The sequence below is a fragment of the Plecotus auritus genome, assembly GCF_963455305.1.
Source record: "Plecotus auritus genome assembly, chromosome: 6".
NCBI classification, from domain to species: domain Eukaryota; kingdom Metazoa; phylum Chordata; class Mammalia; order Chiroptera; family Vespertilionidae; genus Plecotus; species Plecotus auritus.
The window spans coordinates 24676574-24697632 of NC_137773.1; the positions used below are offsets into that span (position 1 = coordinate 24676574).

The 21059-nt window shown below is 43.8% G+C and overlaps 1 protein-coding gene and 1 pseudogene across 3 annotated transcripts in view; one reads left to right on the top strand and one right to left on the bottom strand.

Moving 5' to 3' along the window:
• Positions 1 to 21059, top strand: part of DPYSL3 (dihydropyrimidinase like 3) — a 108706-nt gene that overhangs the window by 61717 nt on the left and 25930 nt on the right. For both annotated transcript variants that reach the window (XM_080674228.1, XM_080674229.1), the window contains exons 2-3: positions 14182 to 14270; positions 18527 to 18711. In XM_080674228.1, coding sequence (XP_080530354.1) covers positions 14182 to 14270; positions 18527 to 18711 — 274 coding nt within the window. The remainder of the gene's footprint in view (positions 1 to 14181; positions 14271 to 18526; positions 18712 to 21059) is intronic.
• LOC308250551 (small ribosomal subunit protein uS12-like) lies at positions 1931 to 2373 on the bottom strand (annotated as a pseudogene). The gene has a single exon. The product of its transcript is annotated as a small ribosomal subunit protein uS12-like (transcript).

The following is a 21059-nucleotide window of genomic DNA, read 5'->3' on the forward strand; positions in this document are numbered from 1 at the left end:
CTTCTCCCTCAGATCATTCAGAGCTCTGTCCAGCAGACAGCTTCTCAGACATGCCTTTGAAACCTCATTAGAGGTAGACCCAGACACTCTTCCAAGCCTCCACCATCCCCTTACCCTCTTTCTGAATTTCACTTAAGACTGTCGAAATTATACTCATTTCCTAGCTTATGTGTTCTTTGCCCTTTGAACCATACAGTACAATGGCAGGGAATTTCTTTTGCTCATGGTTGTATTCCTAGTCCTGTGAATAGGAGGCATTTACAATGGTTAAATGAGGAATGAATGGGTAAATAAAGGGATGAAAGGCACACTGCTCCTTTATTGTAAACTGATGTGTTTTTTGGGGGGGTTAAGTGGTTTGGGGAGGATGGTGTCAAGGAAACAGTATTATCAGAAGCTACGATACTGCTCCCTGGTGATAGGGACCATGTCTGTGTTGTTCTTCACTGTATCACCAAGGCCTAGCTCAGTCTAACCTTGAATGAATGGAGTGATGAATGAAAGATGAAAAGACTTGGGATAACAGGGACAAAAATGATAAAACACATGAACACAGCTGTGTCTGAGAAGACTTGGAGGGACTTGCAAGAGTTGTAACTTGTTCGCTGTTTTTTAGACACCATTTAAAACATGCCACATCTTGCTTTGATATGCACAGGATAACGGCAGCTGTTCAGTAGTCACAGCACTTTTTGGAACAGTTCTGACCAGAGAAACAAAAAGAACACACATTTTGGAACTTTTGCAAAAGAAGAGCTGGTGTTAGAACCATACAATGTTAAATGGTGATTATTGGAAAGAGCACAGCTTCATGGCTTGGCAGGTAGGGGTGAAGGCTGCAGGCCTCCGGGTACAGGGCACATATTCCTGTAATGTCAGTGTGATGTTTGCAAATAAAAGCAGTCTTGAATACATTCCAGGAGGTGCCCATTGTGTACAGTCTTAGATCTCTGCTGAAGGTGAAGAAACATCTCCCTATAGGATTAACTGCTGACTCTGATCATTTCTAAGTGGAGCCTCAATTGTATTTATTTTAAGGGTTTATATCCTTCAAAGCTGGCCTGACCTCTTGAAGTCCTTGTTCTCAGAGCATCTGTAGTTTTCTATGTTAATATAACTTGGAGAAGTTTGGGGCACAAGAGTAAAATAACCACCTATCTAGCAAATGAAAGTGGAGCTGTGGGTATGCAGGTTTCTAGGCACATAGATGGCTGTGACCAAGAGAATCAGTCATCACTGTCTGCTTCTTGTGTCAAGAAAGAGCCAGAAAGCCCTGGCCAGTGTTTCTAAGTGGTTAGAGCATTGGCCCACACACCAAAGCATCATGGGTTCAATTCCAGGTCAAGGGCACGTACCTGGTTTTGGGTTTGCTCCCTGGCCCCAGTAGGGGTGCGTGCAGGAGACAACCAATTAATGTGTCTCCCTCACATCGATGTTTCTCTTCTCTTCTCTTCTCTTCTCTTCTCTTCTCTTCTCTTCTCTTCTCTTCTCTTCTCTTCTCTTCTCTTCTCTTCTCTCCTCTCCTCTCCTCTCCTCTCCTCTCCTCTCCTCTCCTCTCCTCTTCTCTTCTCTTCTCTTCTCTTCTCTTCTCTTCTCTTCTCTTCTCTTCTCTTCTCTTCTCTTCCACTCTCTCTGAATGGAAAAAATCTCCTCAGGTGAGGATTAACAACAACACAAGAGCCAGAAAAAAGAGTCATCTCCTTCATTCCCTCTTCTCCCTATACTCCATCTTAGGGAGTGTGTCTGGGCTCTTATGGGAAGGTAGTTAAAGCATATGTAAAAATTAAAAAGCAGTGCAAAGCCAAGTTACTTTTTGGGGATGGAGGAGAGAGTGGGTATGCATCCAGGTGAACCTTAGAAGATTTGGGTCCATTTTTTTTTTTTTTTTTTTGCATGTGAAAATTTATTACTATGTTTTTGTCACCAGAACTTATAATCTTGGCCTTTCCTCCTTGCCTTTGTCTAAGGCTAAAAAGAGAGACAACGGCTACTTTGACAGCCTTAAGGCAGAGTCCAGGAATGTCACCAACAGCATGACCTTTGTGACCAAATTTAGCAACCAGAACTTCATCATTTTCCTCAATAAAACTCAAACAACTGTCACTGGGTACAAGGCTGTAATTTTTTTTTTTTGGGGGGGGGGTGGGGAGGCGATTCTTGATCAGCGGGATGCTGACACACTTCCTGATGGCAGAATTTGGCTGTTTGGCTTCAACCCCTACTTTTTCCCTTTGCATGGGAGGTGCCTCAAAAAGGGTTGGCCTTCAGGGCTGTGCCCAAATGGGCTTTTCTGTACTGTTTATCATGCCATATCTGACCTCGTCAGTGGCTCTGGAGCTTCGTGGCAGCACAGAGACCGAGACACTTGCCCATCCTGCCGGTGTCATGAGCCTGAACAAAAGAATTGTGCAATTATTGAGCACTTACTATGCACCAGAACGTAGGCTTAATGCTCACCTCAGGCCTTTGAGGCAAATCAAAGTTTTCTCATTTTGCAGCCAGGACTGGGGCTCCAAAGCCCACTGTTGTCACCATTTCAACAGGCTGCTCTGGCACTTGGGATCGTTAGCTGCAAAGTGGATGCTGAGGCCTGGATAGACCAGTCCCATCTCCTGTACAGACCCAGTCTCTGTGATGTCCGGACTCCAGAGCAGAGCAAACTGGGGGACATCTCTGGCCTTTGAAACAGTACCTTCCTTCCACATCGTCTCTCCAAGTGCTCTTTCCACCACAGCGTGGTGTGAGTTGCAACACTGCAGCTGTATGTCCTCTTAAATGCACCCACCACGGGACAGTTTTAGGAAGTTGCATAAGCCAGTGGTTTTTGTGCCCATAACCACAATCCCCAGGCAGCCCCTGCCAATTTTAAAAGTATAAGGTCAGACTTGGAGAAGAATCCCCATGACCACCACAAAGAGATGGGGAGTAATTGCCTGTCATTTGAAGGTGCCGCTCACACATTCCAAGCCTGGAGCCCACATTTCTCCTCTGGGAATTGCATTTTGGCTGGCTTTCAGATTTAGTGAAAGAGTTTCTTGTTTCTGAGAAGCAGTCGGGTGGTAATTCACTAGACTTCCCTGTCATTCTAAAGGCTCAGTCAAAGCCAGCTGCCAGTCAGAAGTGATCAAAGAGGAGAAACGCTTCTAAAAGAGGGAAGTGGGTACCATGCATTGGCCGGCAGCCCAGAAAGGCCAAGTGCCTTGCTCGGGGTCGCAGAGTTATGACCAGAATCCAGGGCTCTTGACTCCCATTCCAGAGTCCTTTCTTCTACCCTTCGTTGCCTTTCAGTTGATGCAGTCATTTTCAGTGTGACATTAACTGAAATACGTCCATGAGCACCTGACCATCCTTCCAAAGCACAGGCTCCCCTTCTAGCTATCTGCTGCACGGCTCTTGGGTTGGCCAGCACGTCTCAATTAGTTTTCATCATCCTGTGCCGCCACTTTGTTACTCTCCTTTCTGTTCTCCATTTTTATTATCGGGCCCTTCCTGCTGTCCTGCCTCGAAACTTCAATTTTTTTTAATGTGTGTGAAGTTTTGTGTGTGTGTTTGTGTGTGTGTGTGTGTGTGTGTGTGTGTGTGTGTTTTATTTTTTCAGAGGGAGGAAGGAAGAAGGAGAGAGAGATAGAAACATCAATGATGAGAGAGAATCATTCACTGGCTGCCTCCTGCATGTCCCCTACTGGGGATCTAGCCCACCACCCAGGTGTGTACCCTGACTGGGAATCGAACCCGTGACCTCCTGGTTCATAGGTTGACCAGCCGGGCCCAGTCGATTTTGACACATCACTTTCCATTCCCTTTCAGTTGCTAAATGGATCCCAGCTTTTTCTGCAGTTTCTGACCCATAGTCTTGTTGTCACAGTAGACCATAGCAATCAACTTACTCTGTTTCCTTTTTATGATTTTCTTTATTAAACCTCTTTGAAAAGTAATAAAATGTCATACACATTGTGCAACTGGTGAAATTATACAAATAAGTAAGTAGAGGAGAAAGAGGGGGAAAATTAAGTTCCGAGGACCCCCTCCCTCTGCTTTCCTTGCTCCTTACCATACCCACTGTTAATAACTTGGTGGACATCCTTCAAGACCTTTCTCTTGCTCACACAAAAACATAATCATATTTACCTAGAGTATTTTTTGTTTGCTTTTGCAAGGACAGAATCATATTTTGCACTTATTTTAGATCTCCAGTTCAAGATGCCCGTTTAACCTGTTTACAAAAATAGCTGCATAATAATCCATAGCATGGCTGTATTGCAGTTTATGAAATCATGTTCCGTGGCTGGATGCTCAGAGCCTGGGCTGGATACTTCCTGCTTGCCTCTGGATACCCTCTGCACCTTTCTCTGCCCTGCCCCATGCCTGAGACCTGCCTTTGCCCTTGGGTGCCTGGTGGGATTCTGGTCACATAGTACCACTGGGAAATGGAGAAAAGGGTACTTCTCCTGAGTCCCTCCTGCTGGGTCCCTGTGGAGCGGCTGCATGCCTCCACTGAAGGGCACAGCTCCTGTCACACAGACTTCTCCGCACAACTGCCCTCTTCACTGCCCATAACCAGGCCCTGCCCGCGCCGTCTTCAGGCCTGGCATGGTGATGACTCCCTGCTGTTGGTCCCGGAATGCTGCGCATCCATTTAATTTCCCTAAACCCTGTCCACACTTTGTTAAATGATCCCTTTGCTAACCTCTCTTTCGTATTCCATATGTTTGAGTATTCCATATGTTTCCTGGCAACCTAAGTGATAAAGGTTCTTTTTCTTTTTCTTTTTTTCTGCCACTTGCCATGACTTTCTAACTAGTTCCTTTCTTCATCTCCATCATGGCCATTCTGGTAGCTTACTTTTTCCTTTTACTTTGAGATTGTATTTCACTCATAATCTCAAAATCCTTCCACAGCTCCTCAGGATTCTTAATAAAGGTCAAACTCCCCAGCCAGCCATCTCTTGCATCACCTACCGCTCATTCCAGGATCTTAAGCATTAGGGACCCTGCACGACTCCACAGTCCCCTTCCCCCCACCCCCAGATATGTATTTCTCGCATTGGTACAGTTGGTCTCCTAATGACTGGTTATGTGATGTTGGACCATGAGCTGAACTCCCTGACATTCCCTGTCTTCATCAATTCAATGGGGATAATTGCAAGACAAAATTTATAGCATTTGATTGAGGGTTAATTGAACAAAATGTACATAACGCTTCTAAGAGTTTCTGTCACATAAGTGTTCAGTAAGTGCTAGTTAGGAATTATTGTACCCCACTCTGATTAGAATTGCCTTCGACCTTGTCTACATGTCCTGACCAACCATTTTCCCAAGACTCAGACCTTCTTTGATATCTACCCAACAGAGGATCTCTCTCTCAATAGGCTTTACTTTTTAGGGCAGTTTTGGGTTTACAGGAACATTGACTAGAAGGTACAGAGAACTCACATATACTCTTGCCCACTCCCCCACCCCAGAGTTTCTCGTTGTTAACATATTATATTGGCATGGTACATGTGTTACAATTGATGAACGAATATTGATGCATTATTAACAGCAATCCATAGTTTTATATTAAAGTTCACTCTGTTGTACAGTCCTGTGGGTTTTGACAAATCCATACTGTCATGGATCCTCTGGTAAGTGTCTTAGGGAATAGTTTCACTGCCCTGAAAATCCTCAGTGCTCCAACTGTTCCCCTCACCACCCTTCCCACCTCTCTCCTCACCTCCCCAAACCTCTGATCATTTGACTGTGCCTATCGTCTCACCCTTCCTCTTGCGATTTCACATTATTACTTGTGTTCATGGCTTACTTTCCCTACTGTTTCATCTTTGCTTCTCCATAAACCTAACGTGCAGCTTCACAGCCAGTAGTCACACAAGTGCGTGTTTCAGGGATGAATTATTAAACCTGGTTATCCCTGGGATCAAGGGTTGAAATTTCAGGCCCCCCTGCCTGATGTTGCAGGCATTTGGCGTTGGCACAGGCCCTGGGACTCATGGACACAGGATCCTGTTGGAACGAAGCTGGAGCCGTTTTCCCATCTGCACGGAGAGCTCTCACCCATCGCTCGTGGAGGCCTAAAAAGGAGTAGCGCAAGACAAAACAAAAAAGTAATAAAACACAAAAGCATCGTATAAACCCAGGCCAAAGACGGCGTGAATTCGTTCTCAAAAGCACTGACTTTCCTTTAGTCTGTGTTCTACTTGGCACTCAGGTCCTGAGCCACACGTTTCTCAGGCAGTTTATAATAGTAATAGCTAACTTCTATTAGTACTGCAATTTGGCTTTGCCTTTAATTGTGCATCTATATAATAAGAGCAATAAAATAGAAATGGTAGCATGGAGGTAGGGTTATTATATTAATATTTAAAATGCTTACCACTTACGGAGCCTTTTCTAAGTGCCTGACCCTGCAGCGTGACATTTAATTCTCACAGTAACTCCTTGAGGTCGGCATAATGATCTGTACCTTAAACGGGCCTTTTTGGAGAACTACAACCTTCACTCAGCAGAAGAAACTGAGGCCCAGAGACAGATCAATTCACAGATCAATTCACTTGCCTAAAAATCACAAATTAAGTAGGTGGCAGAGATGCAAAGGTAGCTCTAGCTTCCACTCGCCCTAAGAGCTCTGCAAAATGGTTTCCATCCTAGGCAGCATCCTTTCTATTTTCCCTCCCAAAGGCTCAGCTGAAAATGTGACATTTCTTATTTGACTCACATCTGATACGTACTATTTTCTGATAAGGCATGTTTGTTCCCACATTCGACCTTCCTTACCCTGCCTTTCCCTCTTCACCCCAACCTCATGATCCAGGGGTCCTTCATGATCCCCATCATCCCCTCCCTCTGCTGCGCTGCCTAGGGCCTGGCAGGTTCCTGTGACTCTGCTTTGGGCCCTGCTTTGGCTTCTGACAGGCCCAGGTCCATGTGACCTTTCGGTGCGCAGAACAACACTCAACCTACTGAGCCACTCTGGCCTTGCAGTAACCTTCCTTTTTAACAAAGGTAGCAGATCTGAGCTCAGCCTTTAGAACCTTTCTGAAGGCAGCAAAATGTAGCCAAAACTTAGCAGTGTTTTTATTCCTAGTTTTAACGTCTATTTTTGGTAAGTGATACTGGCTTAGAATTTATGGGAGGTAGAGAGTTTCCCGTAATAACACATTTATTTAAGCATGATACTAAGCCAATAAATAACAGGATAGTTTGTACCAGGATGTGTCAAATATCATGAAAATAGTGTACGAGTGACCAAGGTGTGAGCTTCCCAGGTCCAGGAGACCTTCCTGCTTGAGACTGGAATGGCTTTGTGGCTCCTCCTGTGCAGGGCTGGGTTGCCCCTCACTTCTCCATCCTCTCGTTCCTGGCCCGGTTACCCACTTGTGCTTATCCGTGTCTGGAACCCTGCTGAAGATGGAGAGACTGTTATCAGGGGCCTGGGATTAAGGAGCCGGCACAGTCATCCCCCCACTGCACTCTGCCCGAGGGCTGGCCACATCACTTGGCTGGCCCTTTGACAGTTGCATCTTTAGAACGGTTCACATGAGTTTCTGGGGAGGGGAGAATGCCCGTAGCTGACTTCGATGTTCTGGTCGAGAAGACTGAGCAACCTCCTGTCCCGGTTAATATTGCCCATGGCTACTGCTTCCTCTGCTGGCTGCTTTGCCTACCCTGCAATCTGTCCCTGCAGGGCCCAGCCACGCATGATCCCGTGTACACAGTGCTTCTCCTTGGTATGCATTTGGCTTGGTGGGCTGTGCTTTGAAGGGGGTGCCCCAGGTTAACGTCCATCTAGCACACCTTGGATGGCCATAGTGTGTGGGGATGATGAGAGAACGGAGGAATGTTTCTGAGATGCCTCTGTAGCAGTTCAGAAGTTTGGAAGAGCCAACCCTGCCAAACTATGCCCAGTTTCAATGAAGACTCGGAGCGAGGGCTCGGCATTGCTCTTCAAGATGTGTGTTTTCTCCAGATGTTTGTTTTCTGTCTCTCTGTCTCAAAGGCACGTTTGTCATTGAGGCTCTTAGAAACAGGCCCATGCCTGGGGCAGGGAGTGTGGGTTTGGGGGCAGTTTGAAGACCTTTCCACCCACTCTCCGTTCCCCCCAGAAGAGAGCAAGCAGATTGTTATCTCCTCATGGAGGCTTATTTCCAAAGGAAGAATGACCTGGAGGGGCATGGGAACTTGCCCTTGGTGGTGGAGGGGGGTTAAGAGGGGTGACCTTGGCTGCCGGTGGCAGGAGCTGAGAACAGTTGCTGAGAGCTGGCTGGGGACTGGCGTCTCTTTGTGGCAAGGTCTGTAGATTTCGATGAACAAAATGTAGTTCAGTTCTGTATGAGCATTTGTGAGAGGGGGGTTTATAGTGGCCAGTTGTAATGATAACGAAAAATAATAATGGCGGTAGCTCACATGTATGAAGCATTTATAGCATGCCAAGCAAAGGTCAGCCCTTCCCCATAATCCTAACCTGCACTCTAAGAGAGAGGTATCATTGTCCCCATTTCCCAGGTGATGTGACTGAAACCCAGAGAGGTGAAGTCATTTGTCCAAACACAGGTCGTATTAGTGTTAGAATTTAAACTCATGTCTGTGTATCTCATCCAAGGTGCGTATTGAACAGCAGAGCCAGGATGAGAACCTTGGTCTCCTAAGAACCCATGCAGCGCCTTGTTCTGAATACTGTTTTGAGTCAACTGGACTAACTCAGAGAGCCTTTTCTCTTTCTTCTTTAATTGATGCTGCTTCAGGGAAGAAAAACAAGATTTCACCCATGTAGTCTACCTGTCCTGCTGCATTCTTAAGAGTAGAAGTGTTTTTAGAGAGTCAAATCTAATTACCCAGAAGGGAATTTGTTTTACATAGCCACCGGCGCCTTCCCCTGAAATTCTAAAGGATCTCGAATCCCCCTTGAGGATCGGAGTCAGGTTCTGTGATTTGAGCAGAGGTAACATCATATGTGATTTTGGAAGACTCGTCTCTATTCTGTACCCTCTTTTTCTCTTCCAAGGATTCTAGATTTTACTCTGAGCTGCTGGAATGTCCACTGCACATACAACTGAGGTGCTCTAAGTACTGTTCTCAGGCTGACTTTATTGATGGGGAAAATCCACGGGGGGCGTTGGGAGGCATATTCTCATGACCTTGAAGACTAGATGAGGAAAATGAAAACGGGAACCAACATCTCCACTAGGCTTGAGTTCCAGGTTCTGTTCTTTCATTCTCTATTCTCATTGGAATCCCAGCCTTTCTTAACAACATCCCTTGTTACAACTGTTTCCTCCTGCCTTCCCTTCTCCACTCTCCCTCCATTCCTGCCTCCTTTGTTCTCTCTCTCCCACCCCCACCCCCCCATTCTCACAAACTCCTAATTTTAAAAAAATATATTTTTATTGATTTCAGAGAGGAAGGGAGAGGGAGAGCAAGATAGAAACATCAATGATGAGAGACAATTATTGATCAGCTACCTCCTGCACACCCCCTACTGGGCATCAAGCTTGCAACCAGGGCATGTGCCCTTGACCGGAATCGATTCCGGGACCCTTCAGTCTGCAGGCCGTCACTCTCTATCCACTGAGCCAAACTGGCTAGGGTGCAAACTCCTAATTTTTTGTATTGGTTTGTCTTAGTTATCTTTATACACTAGTGAAGGAAAAAAGATTTGATTTCATCACTTTCTCAGACCTCAGGGACCTGTGCTACCCTGGATTGTGCATCAGGCCCCTTCATGAACTGCATTGACGCATAAGGGGTAGGTTTACTGCCCTGACTTTGTAAGTGGCAGCGGCGGAAAGTTACTGGATTCCTAAGGTTGCCTCCCGCAGAGCACCGGTCAGCAGTTTCAGCACTGGGCAGTCAGGGTCAGTATTAAACAGAGAAGAGAGCCCTGTCAGGAAGAGCCGCTTGTCATACGGGTTAAGACACTTGGTGCAGTGGCTTCCGATGGAAACGGGTGTAGCGCCGCGAGGTAGAGACCTGGATTTTCTTCCAACTGGAACTAATCGACTCTGTCACTCAGAGGAAGTCACTCACCTCTCTTTGGAGAATGGGAAGTCACCCCTTTTCAACATACTTCTTAAAGCTTTAAAAATAGGGTTCTGTAAATAATATGAATGGAATCAATAGAACTAATATTTAGAGATGTTTACTTGTGTGCTAGATAGTTTATATATGTGTATACACACACACACACACACACACACACACACTTTATTCCTGGCAGCCACCCTATGTGACGAGCTAGCTAGTATATTCACTTTTAGCTAATAAAAAAAACCACCTGAGGTTCTGAGAGGTTCAGTCCTAACTCAAGATCACACACCTAGCTAAATGGTCTGCCCAACTCTCCCAGTAGTGGGAGAACCCAGCTGGACCCACACTTACTAGCTGGTATGCCTGGCACTCCTATGGCCTCTCAGAGCTTGCCACACTCAGCCCTGGGTGACGATGCAGGGTCTAAGACAGAGAGAGTCCTGGGCTGTTTGCTTTGGGCTCTGAATAGCTTCATTTTGCATTCCAGATACCCTCCAGATTATCCCAGTGTGCTCTAGCAATACTCTCATCCTTTATAACCTCATTCCAGGAGAAACATTGGTAGGCTCCAAACTAGACCATTTTACCTCCTTGGGCATCAGCTCATGGGTGCTAGACAACTTCAGCTGCCGGGAACAGAAAGCCCACAAAGCCACATGCACCCATCCTTTCTAACATTACCCTTCTAATCTTAGAAGTCAGATTTGTTCGTTTTGTTGGTTTTTGACCCCAGCATGTGTTACTCTCTAAAGCTGATCCAGGAATTCACAAACGAGCATGTTCTGTAACAAGTGAGGTTTGGTTTGATGTGGCTTGGGAGTGGTCAGCAGTTATGTCATTCTTCAGTGACAAGCCCAAGGCTTGCTTTTCAGACTCTTCTGTGTCTAGTAACAGTTTGCCTGGGCTGCCCTTTGTCGTGGATCCCATCCCACATGCATGGAAAGAGTTAACGTGAATAAAGCAGTTTTATTAACCACTTTCATAAAAGTTAGGGGGGCAAGCTGAGGATCCCAGGGCAGCATCCCTTGTTCTGTGAATTGAGGTTTTAGTAGCTCTGTTTAGATTCCTGATTATTGAGCCAGAGGAGGTTTATTTAATTATCATTTGAAGGGTTTCCAATGGTGTTAACTCCACTTAGATCAGCTCTTACTAATCCCCCAATGTACATGGGGCCTGAGATAACTTCTGGCCCTGGCTGACATTTGATACGTGTGGAAGGAAGTGATGAGCAGGCCAGTGGCTCAGGGCTGGATGTCCCCAGGCAGGAGGACGGTCATATTTCATAGCTGGTCTCCGTTCAGGCAGTAACTGGCTCCTTTCCAAAACCCAGCTTACTGCAGCTCTTTGTAGAAAGATAAAAGAATATAAAGCACTGAGCTACGAGAGGGGACTCTTACTAGTATGGTTACCAAGATTGTTATTATTATGAAGCTCCTACTGGAGGTGCTTCTCTCCCCTCATAGGCACACATGCCTGGGGCAGTGGTTTCTGCTACTGGTGTGTGACTGATGACACCAGAGCTGTGTATGGTGCTTATAAAGTACAGCTGTGGTGACCAGAGCAGGGCATGGGAATCTATATTCTCTAGTGTAGGAAGCACAGTCCTAGGACTGACTGCCTCATATAAATTTTCAATTGCTGTTAAACCAGTAGATTACAATTGCCTTCCAGTTTTATTTTTCTTAAAAGTCCAATTTTTTGGCCCCTTCACATAATTTTCTGACTCAGATGGCCTTTCCATCATACCGGTATTATACAACTTCCTGTTTCCCACCCTTCACTCATTCATTTGACCATGACCTAACAGCTGTCAAGGATGGGCTGCAGGAACTAAGGTAAAATGATCAAAAGACACATAGTTCCAAGACTAAGAGAGTCTTTGGTCTGATCAGGAGACTATTGAACAATAAGCCAGCTATTATAGAGCAATATAATTGTGTGAGCTAAATTGCAATGGCGGCAGGTGGAATTTGCTGGAAAGTCAGGTAACATGTCCTAGGGGAGAAACCTTTTGACTGTAGGCTGAACAAAGGAGAGGATGGTTGTTGGATGCCAGGTAAACAAATGAGAAAGCAGAGAGAACATCTTTGCAAGGGCTCAGTGGCCCTAGAGCCTGATATGAGACAAGAACTACACGTGTCTTAGTTCTGCCGATGTATAAAATATGAGGCAATACATGATATAAAGAAGGGTGGACATACTGACCACACCCAGATCATGAAGGGCTTGTAGATCATGGGTGCTGGGAGTTTGTATTTGACCTTATTACTGCATCTCTTTGCCACACATATAGGTTCTTTCTATGTGCCTCATTGATCAGTACTTTTTAAAATCCTCTCCCCTGACAACATGGCATGATGAAATTTCTTATCCTCATGCAATACCTTGGAAGCAGGAGAAACTAAGTGGTAATTTGCTTTGTTGCTCATGGATCCCTCATTTCCATTCTCATTTTCTGGCCCTGTCCACTTTAATTTTTGAAGCCAGAGGTCAGCTTGTGTGTAGGACTTCCTTCCCCATAAAACCTATGTTCTCGGATGGAGGAATCTCAGAGGGAAGGAGGCTTGAGAATAGATTAACCAAAGAACATATGCATATGTATATTACCTATGGATACAAACAATAGGGTGGTGAAGGCCTGGGGCGGGGCAGGAACCAGGTGGAAGGAGGTAATGGGGGAAAAAGGGACATAGGTAGTACTCTCAACAATAAAGGTTTAAAAACTAAAATAAAACCTATGTTCTCTTTGAAAGCCAATGTCTGCCTCACCAACTTCATTTCATGCCACTTTCCTCTTTGATCCCCAAGCTCCCTCCACACTCATCTTTTTCAGGTTTTCAAAGAAAACAAACGTACCCCTACCTCAGGGCTCTGCACTCGCTGTTCCCTCTGCCTGTAGTTCTCCATCTCCACCCCATCTAAACTGATCTTCCCCAAAAGGCCTTTTCCAGCCTCTAGGTAAATAGACAAGCTCCACTCCCCTATATTTTGCGGCACTTAATTCATTTTTACTTGTTTTATTTGTTTTATTGATTTTTCTTTATTGCCAGATTGCCCCATAAATTCCATAAATGCTATGACCTGCGTGACTCATTCACAAGGGCACCTTCCCCAACTATTTTTTAATACATATTAAATAATGATTTGCTGAATGAGTGGGTGGATGAAGTCCTTAAGTTTAAATCTTAACAAAACCCAAACAACTATTCTTTTTTCATGCTCTGGTGCATTCAACCTAAGTTTTCTCTTCTCCCCCATGAACCTAAGGAAGCTTTATCCATCCCTCATGCTGCAGTCTAAGCTCCATTCATTTAATGAAATCTGCAGTCTCTAAAGCTGACACTGATTTGTCTATCTCCTGACTTATATGTAAAATGCATATTTTTGTGAATAATCTCGGAATCTACGTGTATTGTTTCCAGTTGGATCACTCTCCAAACTTCTTTTAAGTTGTAATTTGTAAAGACTTTTCTCATCTAGAAAAGCAATTTTTAATAATAAAAGCAATAAAGAAATATATTTCAGATGTGAGAGATACTGGGTATAATGCAACAAATATGAAGCCTACATAATTTTTTTCACCCTGAGCAAATACTACAGATGTTTTGTCTTCTTTTCCATCAAGTAGTTTTTTTATACATTCCACAACTTCATGTGCACGTGTGCATACCTGTGTAAGTATCCTGAATTTTAAATGTAACATGACTACCATGTCATTGTAAAGACTTTTAAAGGCTGTTTCATGGTATGCTGGCTCCTAAGTTCTACTTTTGAGAATCATGTGGAGCATCAGCAAAAATATCAGACTGCGTGGTAGGCACTGAAGTATATGTTATACCACTTTAAATATTGAATGCTCAATGAAGCAGAAACATAATAAAAAGAGTGTCTTCCCTCAAGTAGCTACACTTCTGATTTGTTATGGTAGGTTGCAGAAGCAAAAGGTGAAACTCCAGAATAATTTGTATTAGAAGCAAATGAGAAAGGCTGGATCCCCAACAAATTCCCCCAGTTCAAATACTGAGTGCACTGAGCGCGCAGATGTCATCAGTAAATGTGTTCTCGTTAGACTTCCAAAGCAAGGAGTTGGGAAAACCTTGGCAGACCACTCTTCTCCGAAATCTTGACTGCGAGAATGACTGCTGTTCTCTTTTTCTTCTAGAGTGACCGTCTTCTTATCAAGGGAGGCAGAATCGTCAACGATGATCAGTCCTTTTATGCTGATATTTACATGGAAGATGGCCTAATCAAGTATGTATCTAGAACCTTTATCTTTTTGTACTCAACCCCTTCTTCAGAAAGAAGCTTTCTACTTTTTGCTTATTCAACCAGTGGTTCTCTGTGTTTCATGTCTTCTTCTCCTTAAAAATGAATCTTTATTTTCACCCCTCAGTCTGGATGCATATGATTCTTCAAAAGTGGGAGCTAGCCTTAGTTCACTTGGATTACATGAATAAAGTGAAAAACCTAAGTTTGATCAATCCACTGAGGTGGAGGGCACTTTGGGCCAGCTGTGTGGATGGGCATTCTATGTGTCTTGGAGAAGTGGAAGATGTGACCACTGTCATTAAGGATACTGAAAAGTGTGCACAAATTATAGCACCCTAAAATAGGTCCCCAAGGAGTTCAGATGAGGATAAGTCATTTAGAAGTGTCCAGAGGAAGATTTTGGGGTGGAGAGGTCATTTAAACTGAACCTTGACTTAGGTAAGAGCACAGATAGGACATATTCCAGGTGAGATTTCCAAATAGATACTTTAAGAATGTATAATTCCTGCTGAAACCGGTTTGGCTCAGTGGATAGAGCGTCAGCCTGCGGACTGAGGGGTCCCAGGTTCGATTCCGGTCAAGGGCACGTACCTTGGTTGTGGGCACATCCCCAGTAGGAGGTGTGCAGGAGGCAGCTGATCGATGTTTCTCTCTCATCGATGTTTCTAACTCTCTATTCCTCTCCCTTCCTTTCTGTAAAATATCAATAAAATATATTTAAAAAAAGAAAAAAAGAATGTATAATTCCTTAGCAAAATGGTTTTCTATTGGATGCCTGTAAGCAGCACAGCCAGGTAACCTTTATGTGCAGGTTCCTTACCTAGTGACCTTTAAGGAAGGGTTTGATAGACACATAGCCTGTCATCACAGAAGGCACGGCACATCCCCACAGGGATGCGATATTGTATAACACTGGCGCATTCAACTCATCCTACTAGCCATTCCTGACCTCGTTCACCTTTGTATTTATGTTATTCAACGTTATTGACTAGTTTAATATTCTGGTTATAGGAGACCTCTTCCTTATCTTTGAAAACCTGGCTTAGATATAAATTTTTGTGGGTGGACATTCTTTATCAGCCCCTCAATCTGAGCTAGCTTCCCCTTCTATATAAAACACAGTGTGTTTTTTATCAATCATAGCAATCCTGACACTCTTAGGCCCCCTTGAGAGCAAGGACCATATCTTGTTCATCTTCATATTCCCTGCACTAAACCTAGTGTTTAGCACATTGAGTACTTAGCACTTTTATAAGAGCTACCTTTTATTGAGTATGTAGTATGTCAGACACTGTTAAATGTTTTTACACTTTACCTCATCTGATCTGCCAAAAATCCTAGGAAGTACTATTATTATGCTCGTCTCAAATGAGAAAAAAGAACATAGAAAGTAAATAATTTGCTAAAGATCAACATATTAATCAGTACCTTGAATGAATGAATGAACAATGCTAGATTTGGTATTTAGTTGCCTTGCCAATTTCCATAAGTAATTTTTCATAGTAGAAGTAGGAAAAAATGGAAATAATAGGCAAGCTAACCAATATAAAACAATTTTGTCAAAATATCAGTCACAATTGATTTTATATTTTTATTGCTAAATATTATTTTATATAGTTGGCTCTCTTTGGAGGTAGCGAATTCCCTCACTTAGTGATTCAGAAATAGAAAAAAAAAAGTATTACCTAATGCTTTTTTCTTATTTCAGAGCTTATGACAGGCATTAGTAATTGATCCCAGAACTTTCCACAGCTTAGTCTTAAATGCAAGTTCAATCCATCTTCACACACTTATTCAGTCATCTACTACCGAAATTGAATATGCAAAATGAATTCCTTTTGGCATCTTTATTAGATTGGACTAGGGACCACTTAACAAGGATATTATAGAAGGAATTTAACCATCAGATGTGTGGGTTGGTGGTGGAGACAAGGTTGGATAAACATGATCTCCATCCAATCCTGATATTTTTGTGTGTCTCTAACCACGTTCTTAAGAGAGTATAGAAACAGAAATACAGGTGGTCCTCAAAGACGGTTTGACTTAATTTTTTTTATATTACAATGGTTTGAAAGTGATACTCCTTCAGTAGAAATCATACTTCAAGTTTTGAATTTTCATCTTTTCCTGGGCTAGTGATAGATGGTACAATACTCTCTTATGATGCTAGGCAGCTACAGCAAGGTGATTTTGCCCAACTTTAGGCTAATCTAAATGTTCTCAGTTTGACTAAGCTATAATGTTAGTGTACCTACCGGTTAGGTACACTAAGTGCATTTTCAACCTATGATATTTTCAGTGTATGAGTGGTTTATTGGGACATATAATCCCACTGTAAGTCTGGGAGCATCAATTATTTCCTCCAACTCTTCCATAGTTGTTTGCCTGTGAATATTTATGGAGTGCTTGTTATATGCAAGGCAGTTGTCTTAGTCACTGGACACATGCTGTCACATGCTATGTTAGATGCCTTTGGGGTCCAAGTCATCTCTTCCCCTGGGAACCTTACATAATTTCAGGGGAACTAAATAATGTGTGTGCTTGTGCTTGTGTGTGTGTGTGTGTGTGTGTGCATTACCAGATAATATCAACATCAAATATTAAATTAGTAGAATGATGAGATTCAGAGGGAGAGGGCTTGTTAATAAATGGGAGTAGGATGGTTATTAATCATAGTAGCTGGTATCTATTGACTTCTTATGTACCTAACAGTGTCCTTTAAGCTTAACACAGTAACATCTAATCTCCACAACAAGCATTTTTATTACATTTTTACAGATGAAGAAATTGAGACCTGGTGAGGTTAAGTATCTTGGCCAAAGTCATAATGCTAGTAACTGGCAAAGCCAACATTGTGCACCTAGCTACCCCAATTCCAGAGCTGATTTACACTTAATTACTAGACCTGGCTGTCAGTAGAAATTTGACAGGAATTAATATAACCTTGGTTAGTTCAGTGCAGGAAAAGAGGAAAGCATTTCTATTTTGACTTGGTGTTGTACTAATTGTCATAGTGGTGCAAACACACATGCATCCACATGGAGAGACCAGATAGCTCTTCATGCCCTTGGCTCTCATTTTCCCTCAGAGGAAAATCAGCAAGGGAGGAAAAACAGGAACACGGCTGGCCAGTATCTGGACTAGAATGGGGTTCCAATCAGAGGCTGCATTTTTTCCACAGTGTGTTTTGAATTGTGGCGGCTCTGGAATGGCCCTGTGGTGATTTGGTGAAGTTGAACTCTTAAGAGATGTCAGAAATACTTGACCTGAGTTGCAGAACTAAGATTTTGGCAGGCCACTAGTGGACTTCTGGTGCCCCAAAGGAGTTTCCTTCTCGGCTGACTATGAACAAAGGGGGAGCATTCATGCTACGGGCAGTGGGGCTCCTGGCTCCAGCAAGGTAGGAGGCATTTAATGACAATGTAGGAGCTTATGAATCAGAGTCCTGCCTGCAATCCACATTGGACAGGTTGAACTGGCCATTTAAGTCAAGGGTGTGAAGTCACAAATAATTCGAGCAACATGAGATGAAGTAGGAGGTGACATTGTTCCAGGGCTAGTTGTGTTTGTTCCTTGCCTGGTGGAATGTGCCTTGGGCATACTCACCAGCTTCTTCCCCACCCAAGTCCCCCTCTCGTCCTCCCTGGGGGGCTCTGAAACTTCCTGGGGGAAGGTGTGTTTGGTTGAAGTTGTCATAATCCTCTTCCTTGGCTTGAAGCTTCCAATGAGGTGCTGACCCTGCCAAAGCAGCTGAGTATAGGCAGCTGCATCTTTTGACTTCCTCCCTATGAATTTGCCTTTGTATGTGATTGATGGATACATTATCAAGGAAGGGTAGGCTGAGGAGCAAAGACTGGGGTGCCAAAGGACCTCTTTTGTTAGGAGCCCAGGTGAACCCCCTAGAGGATAGCTAAGTACACATGCCTATTCTTTAAATGATTCATTACCCCATGCAGTGTCTCCTAAAAAAATATTTATTTCACACCCTATGTGCTGGACACTCTCAAACCCTTGGGGTTACAGTACTAAACCAGGACACATGTTTCCCCAAACAGCACATTGGATTGTTTTGTGTCTGTAAAAACGGTTTTCTGTATGTATACCTATCTTTGTTTCTAGATCGCTAAACTTGTGAATCTACTTTGATAAATGTGTTCCAATGTTTAAAACTGTTATAATACTATGTCTGTCTTTGAAATCACTCTTTTAAATTGCCAGTTGTTTCACTGTCTTGCCAGGCAAATTGGAGACAATCTGATTGTCCCTGGAGGAGTGAAGACCATCGAGGCCAATGGGAAGATGGTGATCCCCGGAGGCATCGATGTCCACACTCACTTCCAGATGCCCTACAAGGGGATGACCACAGTAGATGACTTCTTCCAAGGGACAAAGGCTGCCTTAGCTGGCGGCACCACCATGATCAGTAAGTTCCCCCAAATTATACACTCCTGGTCCCGAGTGTTAGGCGTGTGTTAACCACCGTGCTCTCTGATGATAACTTGTACACGTCCCTTAAGACAGTTGGTAGACTTTCTGCCTGATGGGACCTGATAGAAGCAGGTTGGAGTGAGGACATTGGCAGCTCACCACAACTGCATGGAAGAGATGCATGAGGTTCATGACAATGAGCACAGCCATCCCCTCCTGTCTTCCTTAGCATTAGGGGTGGGTGTGTCGGCGATGGAGAATCAGAAATGACCACCTCTGGGTCCGTCACTGGGAAAAGCGTACTGAAAAAGTTGTGGATAGGGGGGAAAAAGTTATTTCAGAACTTCCCATTTGGGTCTCAGGCAGGCGGGGCAGAGAGCATAGCAGAGAGTTTAGTGTTATCTGGTCTGAGCTATTTGTTGACCAGTTCATATTTTTAAGATTGGGCAAGCTACAGTATGTCTGTGGTTTCCTTTTTTCTTTCTTTCTTTCTTTTCTGGTAACTATTACAATTCCAAGGAAACTTAGGGAGTTGCATGCCATTGGATTACTGAACAGAAAGTGGTCCAGGGCAGTCCTTCCTGTCCCAAGCAAATCCCAATGACCTGGGTCCCCTCCCAGGCCCCATTCCAAACTTGATCAGCAAGGCCGCTGTTTATTTTAACACCTTATACATCCACCCACAAACATAGAACAGCCTAAACCTTAGAATCATTCACTTCCTTTTGCTTCCTTACGACGAAAGCCCTAGCAAGTTTCATCTTCATCTTCATCTTCATCTTCAGCTAGCTGGGTGTGGAAGCCCAGGACAATTGCATCAAGGCCATAAAAGGTGCAATTCCAGTCAAAGTGGGGAAGCCAGCTGACTTCTCAGCAGCCGCCTGCCCATGGAGGCCCTGGTGTGTGTCCAGACATCAGTAATGTGGCTCCACGCATTTGCTTTCCGATAAGTGCACTTAGGCTGCTTGCGATAGAGGGCTGAGGAAATGAGGGATCTTGGCTTGGCTCTCTGCCATCTGGGCAAGGAGTTGAGCTTGTCAGCACTCTGGAGATGTGTGTTTTGCTTAGTCTTCTGCATGAGGGAAGGAGCAGGAGGAAAGTCAGAGTTCCAGGCGACAAGAGAGAAAAGTATACAAAGAACCACACAAGTGTTTGTGTCCTTCGTAGACAATTAAAGAACCCAGATGTGAAAAAGAAAATAAGGAAAGACAACCCATAAACCCACATCACTGTTTCAGTTTGGCTATATATTTTTTCCCCTATTTAACAAAAATAGGATCATAATAGACACACTGTGTTTTCGCCTCCAATTTTCACAAAATGAAATGTCACGGATGTCTTTCCATTCATTTATTTTTATTCTACCACAACATGTAGAACGGATGCCAAACCCTCTGTTTTATGAAGGTATCACAATTTATGTATTTACCCAAACTTCCCTATTGTTAGACATTCGATTGTTTCCAGCTTTTCACTTACATAAATACGTAATAATTTAGGCTGACAGACATCTTTAGAACCCAAATTGTGCCCGCAGCATTGTTTAATCCCGTGGGAATAATTCTTGAGTTAAGGTATGAGAAAAATGTCAAGGTTTTTGGCATCTATTTTATAATTGTTTAAAGGCAAGTTGTGCCGATTCTCACTTTTCCTCGGCTGCCCAGGCGAACTCTGAGGGTGTCACTTTTGCCTTATCCTCACCAACTGTAAATGTTATTATTTTTAAAAATATCGTTTAGGTTGTAGGTACTGCATGCGTAGATTTGGGCCTCAAGGAAACCGGATTCTCGATGAAGAATTTGCATAGAAATAAGATCTGTGGGCCTAGCGTCATGCTCCTTCAGAGGACAGGGGCTCTCTGTCTGGCAGTAAGCGTGAGGGTATCACTCTTCTGGGCCCTGACATAACTCTAAAACCCTTCCTCCACCCTTAGGGGGGAGTTGGACTTTTATCTGTTCTGATGACTCCCTATAGTACTGCCAAAAATGGCACATAATATGCACCATTGATAGCTAACATTAGTTGAGCACTTACTATGTGCCAGGCGTCAGGCAAAGCACTTTGGTGCATTTTCCCTCTTCATCTTATAACAAACTTAGAAGAAAGGCACTATGACATCCTGTCTCCCACTCTACTTGGGACCCATTTCAAGGATGAGAAAAATGAGGTCTAGAAAAGCTAGTAATTTGTACAAGGTCCCATAGTTACGTGACAGTTAAGCCATCAGCAACACTTTCCAAGGTTAATTCTGTGCTCAGGAAATAGAAATCCTGCAGCCATGGCTAAGCAAGTAGGTGCAGGCCTGTGCAAAGGGGAACAGAGGCTGTGTCAGTGAGTCACCCG